We start from the raw sequence: 7,742 nt of genomic DNA, 5'->3' as shown, positions 1-7,742 counted from the left end.
TGCACAAATCATACCCACCAAATTCTAACGCGTTTTTGTTCGATCTTACTGTATTGCTTACTCTTTTACGCCAACCCAATGATTGCAGGTCCACTCGTCGTAGCTAAACATCATCACCATTCCTAATCCATGAGAGCGTGGTATTTTATGTAGCCTTACAATCTGTTGCCCACCTGTATATCCTATTTATGTCATCACCTGTAGGCCTTGCAGCATCCCTTAATGCCATTGGTGTTTTCACTACATCTTCCAATTTCCTTATATTTTCTGGTGCTTCGGGTTCCGACATCACATTTGATCCGTTTGTTACCGGAGATCGGGGCGATGAGCCTGGTATGTGCATCTGAATGATGACAAGCAAGAATGATGGGATTGGAAAGCCAACCTAAATTGGTTCCTCTGGCACAACATACAATACCATTGCAAGTTCTCTAAAATCCTTGCACATTAATTAACACTTAAGTCCTCTTAATTTAATTAGTGCCTATTGCAAGTTCTCGTGCAAGTCTTTTATACTTTAGTTTAGAAAACATGCATTTCCAAAACATGCATTTAGCACGGACTGAAGTCTTTATATGTCTTTCTCTTAAACTTTGTTTTTTCCTAATGCATCCTCTCTTTGATACGCAACTATGCTTTTTCGATAGATCAGACTTTATCCCAATTAAATTTAGAAGACCCTATAGTGGATAAATTATAAGATATATCTTTGTTGGAGCATAAAAGAAGTGATACATGAACATATCTTTCACACTTATCACTATTATGAAATTATATATTTATCCTATGCCTCACCGAGTGCGATGTGCTTTCCTTTTCATCCATTGTCTTCAGATCAGCAAGCAATCAGTCTCTGACCGACGGTTCTCTCCCATTATATCTTTCTAAATCTCCATTTTTTGTAGCATAGAGATCTATTCTCTAAAAGTTATAGTAGTTAGTATAATCACAGTATATTATACACTAACAGACACCAAATCAAAGATTAGGGATATACAGCTCACCAGCAACACGAACATACAACCATCTACTGTCTTCTTTCCTACATCCTGAAACTTCTCAACCCCCGCAATTAGATGATCGTAAATGTACCTGGCCTAATATATTTGCCTTGGGTTCGATACATCAATGACAGCCCGTATATGTATGTCTGAAACGATGGTCTTTGGTGAGGGAAAGAACAAACACTTCGATATCAACATGATGAAGTGTCTCCAAAAAATGATTCTATCGTCATCGGACTGTATAAAGCATATGATAACATCCTTTTTTTAAATCAGCATATGTCTTTCCTGTGATGTTGTTAAAAACTCGATGCTCTGCTGGTGTTTCTGGATTCTTGAAACTCACCCCAGCCAAATACAAAAATTTGTGAATGCTCAAATCTTTATTGGTTAATTTTATATAAAACATATACTCAACAAGATTATTTTGGCAAAATTTCCTTTCTTGCTTTTCTTCATATTTTATTTGGGGGTTTACTTACCATGGTTCGGTAGTCCAAAACACCGCACAATGAATGCAATCCTTATGGAGATTTTTCTGGTGCCTACAATCAATGACTTCTCATCCCGACAGTATGACAATGCTAAGGCTACCATAATATTTTGTTTGATAGTCCATTCCAACACATATCTTAGCCAACCAAAGCCAATATTATCCACCTCCCTCATTTTTGCTCCGTCTACTTCTGAACTTAAATGATTCATAACTGAAGCCACGCAACATGGGGAGTATCTAGAGACCAGTATTTTCTACACCGGCAATCATAATCAGCACACATTGGCAATAGAAGAAAAATTCGGTATTAACATTTACTATTAATGCACAAAACACCAAGTTAATTTAGCTTATTTAGTTTATTAATTATGTAATAGGTACTCAAAATTGACATTCTTATTAATTCACCACTAACTATTTAACGTACATTTTTTTGGCCGTCCTCTTTCTAGAGTGTGACGCTTATATAGATCTTTTTGCTTTTGGTACGAGCCATTCTTAATGCTTATTTTTTGAACACCTGATCATAAACAACACGGATATATACTTAATTAAACCATTTAACTTAAATATAACATCCCAACATTTTATTTATTAGCAGAACTACAATAACATTTTTGGTTAATATAACTAGCATAGCATCCATGATGTAAGAGTTACAAATTGACGCTACTTGACCAATGCAAAGATCTTTTTAAACAAGTCATAATTATAATTAGGAAAAATATGAGGAGCCAATAGAATATTTGTACAATGTGTACAATGGAGGTTTATGGAGTATTAGAGATATAATCATTAGTGTTATCTTTTTCCATTAGTTGAAACTTCTGGGATGAGTGGTATTAGACATTGTATTAGAGTGCTAGATCCAAAAGATCAATAGTTCGATCCTTGGTGAACCCCAAAATCAATTTAAATTTTTGGGAAGATGTTACTCGGATTGTCTTCCTAACGGGACTCTTATAATTATACAAAGTTCAATCGCAATTCTTCACCAAGTATCATGATCATACTCATGAAGATAAAAGACCTATTCCAAATAAAGTAATAAACTAACGCATAATTTTTAACCATATTAAACCCATGGCTACTTTACAATTAATACACTTAATAATGTTATTAATAGCTAAAATATGAATTTAAATGTCACTATTTATATAATTCACATAAATCGAGAGTTAAAATTAGTTATAATTTAGTTACATATGATCTGTTTTATTACTCCGTTATTCATAAAAGCTTGAAAAATAAAACCTAAAGCGTGTGTACCGTTTACATATACAGACATACATATATGACAATGTTATTTTTATTTTAGTGTTAATATCTTTAAACAAAACACATGTTACACATCACGTACCAAGCAAAACAGCGAATAAAAAAAAGTTAAAATGAAATATAATAATATAAAATAAAAGAAAATAAAAGATCAAATTATGGATAAATGTGAGTATGTGTGGAACAATAACAACCGATAAAAAAAGGCCAAGAACGCTATATAGGTATGGATTGCAATGTGTTTAAAGGAGTTAAAATTTTTGCCTTTGATAAGAACGCCAAAACACCCTCCTTTTTTTTTTCAACCATCTCATCATCTCTATCCACAAAACACTATTTATACAACCAAAAAATGCGACACCTTTTCCCTTCTCGTAAACCCCTCAATGCAAAATAAAGATTAAAATTTTTATCTTTTTTATCCAATCCAAACACATGCCACAACTGATAATGAATTATTTTTATGACAATTATTCAGAACATGTAAATAGATAATATACTTCTAGAATAGAAGACAATGTTATCTGATGCTCCAATTATGAAGTAATAGATTTTTTTTTTTTTTCGTTCTTCTATCTTGCGGAAATATAATTGGAATAGAATTAGGGAAAAATTATAATTTTCTACTCGGTTTAATGTGATGAATTTTTTGGATGTTAAATTTCGGAAAAAAATTTATATTTTAATGGATAATAATGTGATTGATAAATATTAGAGATTTGATTTGAAAAAAATTAAAATTAATTTTAAAAATAATATTAATGATTCTAAATATACAGAAAAAAGATAAATGATGAAATGATCAATAATAAAAAAAATATATATCACGTACTTATCAAAAAAATAATTTTTTTATTATATTTCTATATTATAATTACTCTTTTGACTACCTATATTACTAATTTTATTTATCATAAGATAATAATAATATCATAGCTTCTACATCAACTAGCGGAGTCCCTACTACTACACCTTTCTTAATTAGGTCCATTACCACTGGCCTTTTTACATACATATAAAATAAAATAAATTATTGGATTTTATTATTATTAATACCATTATAATTTCATCAAAGATTTAAGGTGAGCTCCATGAACAAATTCCGATTTAAGCAGTTACAGACGTTTCAACACCAACATAAGCAGCAACTTCTGATTTGACGTCAGCTAATTCCCATAATTCAGGCAATGCTTCCCTAAGATTGTGGATGCTTTCTAATGAATAATCTGCACCTTTCGCTCTTTGAGACGTACCAACCTAGTAACCAAACACAAATTAGAGGCTCATATTAGTTACGCACATTTCATAAATACACGTTATTAATAATAATGATAATAAAATACAGAAATTCAATTGTAAAACTGATTTTAGTAATAATTGAAATCAATGACTAAAATTACTGCAACACCTGATTTCGTAGTACACCTAAAATGCTTCCAATAATACAATAGAAATATGTAATGCCAATCAGTTCAATTCCCAACTAGAAAACAAAAATTTCACAGTGACTCACCAGCACTGTGTCAAGTCCCACACGTTTTCCAGCTTGTATGTTCCTCACACTGTCCTCAAAGAACAACTGAAAATGACACATAAAACTGTAAGAAAAATATATAATTGAAAGGGAGAAAAGGTATAAAGTGAAGTACCAAAATATCCCGTAAAAAACATTATATTATTGACAAAAATAACTTAAATTAAATAAAAATTTTGTGGCATTTCCAAAGAAAAACGTGATTTGATTATAGAAGGTATAAGAATGATGGATAATTTTGCCAACATGTAAATTTCTTCAGGAATTTAATTTTTTGTTTCTTTATGAATAATTTTTACAGCCGCATGAGCTGAACTTTGAGGATAATTCTGGTATTTCACTTGAACAAATTAAGTTTAGCAAGGTCTGGTTTTAATTTTCTTACAGTTCTTTGTGGGTCTAGGTTTGCTATTTTGAGTGCCAATTGAATGGCATTTTCTGAGGGCTTGCAAATAATTGGTGTCTTTGGCAGATTAGAACTCGGATTCATCTGAGCAAAATGAGCTATGATGTCAAAGATTTTGGAGCTACTACCACCCCCATTATTATTATTCTCGGTTTGATTGATGCTTCTTCTAGAACCACCAATGAAGTCAATGTCGTTTTCGTCATCATCATCGTCAGAAACATTGCTTTTGTGGATTGGATTTAAGGTCTCAAAGCAAATTATCCCTTCAAAGCAATCCTCTAATCCAAGTCTGTTAAGTGCCTTAACTGCATGCACTTTGTCTGCATTTGTGAAGATCTGCAATAAGGGCAAAATAGAGAATGCACACAACAACATTAGGTTTCATTAATTATAATATTCTCAAAGTTTTCTTTGCTTAATTAATAAACAACTTACCAGTTTTCTATAGGGTAGGCTCAGCAAGAGGTTTCTTAGAACTGTGTCTGGTTTTAGATTCTCATAAGGCAATCTCCCATGAACATAACTGGAAAAAACAATGTAACATCAAAATTGAATTTCACCTTTTCAAGATAATAGAAGAAGTAAAATTAAGAGGAATATACTAAGAAATTTTTAGTCCGACAATTTATTTTTTAACAAATTTTAAACACCAAATTAGCCCTAAATTTTTTATTTCGTTAGACAAATAAATTCTCATGTCAAATTTCCATAAAAAAATTATATAAATTAGTATTTGTCGTTATTTAACGATTTTTAATAACTTTTAAAATTTTTAGATCAATTTCTCTGTATAGATAAATAATATAAATATAAAAACTGATTTATCTAACAAAATAAAATTATTCAATAAATAAAACTTTGGAGAATAGTTTAGTGAATAATGCCTTTTGAGGACTAAAGCGTCCACATAAAAATTTCTTCAAAAATGATTTGGGTAGTACTCTCTAAAATTAATAAGTAAAAATAATTGAAAACTTCTAAAAAAATATATAATATACCTGTGATATTCATCGTAGTCAAAGTCATATCCAATTGCCTGAATTAACAATGAAACAAAAACGAATATAATAGGTTTAAGACTCACTTTGTCTAATTTGTGAAATGAAAAATAGTAAAAATTGAAAGGAAGAACCGTACCCTTAACCCAGCCATAGTTGTTCCGTAGTTCTTGTAGAGAAGGTTGGACAACTCATCAATCTTTCTTCTCTCTATGCCAAGTTTCTCCACCATATACTCTATTTATCAAAATTTGCATTTATGTCATTATCAAAGAATGCAAAGAAAAATAAAATTAATAAGTTAACAAAGTTTTGTTTGGTTCTAAAGACATTACACAAAAATACAGAACTATTGTGTCTGTTTTTGTTTTAATAATTCAAATATAGTTTTAAAAAATGTAGAAAGAAGTATTTACCTTTGATATTTTGGCCACATGCCTTTGCAATCCCACAGCTTAGTGGATACAAAGTATCATCTAAATCTAAAACCAAAATATATATATTAATTATTATAATCATATCAACATGAAGTTTCAGATTTTACAACTAATGATTAATTAATGAATAATCACATAACTAATAGTAAAAGGCTTACCAAATAAAAGGCAATCATATTTTGGTCTCTGGGCCTGTCTGAAGCGGTTCTCATACTCCATTTCTGGCACAAAACCTTTTCAAAGATAATAACAACACAAAATTAAAGAAAGTTGAGCAATTTGTTGATGCATGACAAATTGAACAGAGCAAAATATTTATATGGGAACAAAAATACGCTGTGATTATCAAATTAACACAATCTTAATGGCCTTTGCAATTATTATCATTTTATATTTTGAATTGGTCATAATTGACTCATATTAGCACCAACAGAATCAAAAGCCTCTTAAAGGGAGATAAATAATCAAGGTGCCATTCTAATCCATTTGGGATAAAGATTCTTAGTGAACAGTCCACAATCACTTGAATTAAATTTCACTTTTATTTTATTTTTTCTCTTTGAAGGTTCAACAGTGGTGTATCTTTGGGGCACTGAACTTTGGACAAACATGTGTATGTTCTAAAGTTGTCTTCAATTATTACATTGGCAAGAATATTAAAAAGACAAAAAGATTATTGAGAAATAAGAGAGCACAAACAGAAAAACCCTTCATATTATATGGTCTTTTGAAAAACAGAACGTAACTTATAGTTATAGGACAGAGAAAATCTCTTTCCAAAGTGCATCAGCTTTTCGGATCACATAATCCATCATTCAAAGACATTTTCTAGAAAACTGACTAATTGTATTGTTCTTTTAAAAAGAAAACTTAGTGAAAAAATATAGAAATTTCAGTCCTCATAATACAAAAGAGAAATGTTATAAACTCTTTTCAAATCACCAAATAAAGAACGGAGAAATTGTTCTGAAATCCACTTTAGTGCATTTCAAAGAAAGAAAAGCCTCAAAAGCATAAACTCATGACTAAGATTTTTGGTGTCTTTATGGATCACCAAGAAGGTGTTGGTTTATATGAATTATGTGAAGAGTGAAAAGAGTAGTAGCAAGAAAAAAGAAAAGAAAAATTGGAGTCATTGCCTTACCAGAAGCAGAACAAGAATGTGTGAGAAAAAGATTATGAGGAGAAGAAACAAAAGCTTTTAAGAGAGCGATAGAATACAAATGCAATAGTATTGAAGAATGTGAGGTAGAGAGGGAGGAAGAACAAGAGAGCCAAATAGGAGTATTTATAGAGAAGAAATTGTTGCTTCTGTGGCAGGGATATTTCTGAATTTTTTTTTGGTGACTATTTCTGAATTAATATAATAATATTAATTTATCATTCATTATATTTTTTTGAAAGAATTGTGAATTCATATTTTTTTTATTATTTACAACAATTTTATTTGAGTATTAGAGATTCTAAAGGAAATGTAATTTTAGTTAAAGAGTATTCTAAAAATATGGTTAAGAGGGAATTAAAAAAGAAATTTCTTTTCCAAATATAATAGATAGAAAAAAAATAAAAAATAAACATTTAATTTA

At 30.3% G+C, this 7,742-nt stretch overlaps 1 protein-coding gene across 1 annotated transcript; it reads right to left on the bottom strand.

Moving 5' to 3' along the window:
- Positions 1-3,610: 3,610 nt before the first annotated feature.
- Positions 3,611-7,423, bottom strand: LOC112796851 (uncharacterized). Its single transcript, XM_025839502.3, has 9 exons — positions 7,301-7,423; positions 6,315-6,389; positions 6,136-6,201; positions 5,859-5,956; positions 5,720-5,757; positions 5,157-5,244; positions 4,698-5,057; positions 4,292-4,357; positions 3,611-4,035 (listed from the first exon to the last, which is right to left on the bottom strand). The coding sequence occupies exons 2-9, from the start codon at positions 6,373-6,375 to the stop codon at positions 3,886-3,888; spliced, it is 927 nt and encodes a 308-aa protein (XP_025695287.1). The 5' UTR covers positions 6,376-6,389; positions 7,301-7,423; the 3' UTR covers positions 3,611-3,885.
- Between the last annotated feature and the right edge of the window lie 319 nt (positions 7,424-7,742).

Source organism: Arachis hypogaea, chromosome 4 (genome assembly GCF_003086295.3).
Source record: "Arachis hypogaea cultivar Tifrunner chromosome 4, arahy.Tifrunner.gnm2.J5K5, whole genome shotgun sequence".
Taxonomy (NCBI): domain Eukaryota; kingdom Viridiplantae; phylum Streptophyta; class Magnoliopsida; order Fabales; family Fabaceae; genus Arachis; species Arachis hypogaea.
This window is presented reverse-complemented; position numbering and strand designations above follow the sequence as displayed.

Bases quoted from the DNA above. Each gene is read 5' to 3' on its own strand.
- LOC112796851 (XM_025839502.3), bottom strand. From the start codon at position 6,375: ATGGAGTATGAGAACCGCTTCAGACAGGCCCAGAGACCAAAATATGAT. The intron at 5,758-5,858 runs GTACGGTTCTTC...TTGTTAATTCAG, and splicing joins CAACTATGGCTGGGTTAAGG to GCAATTGGATATGACTTTGA. The intron at 5,058-5,156 runs GTAAGTTGTTTA...CCCTTATTGCAG, and splicing joins GCCTACCCTATAGAAAACTG to ATCTTCACAAATGCAGACAA.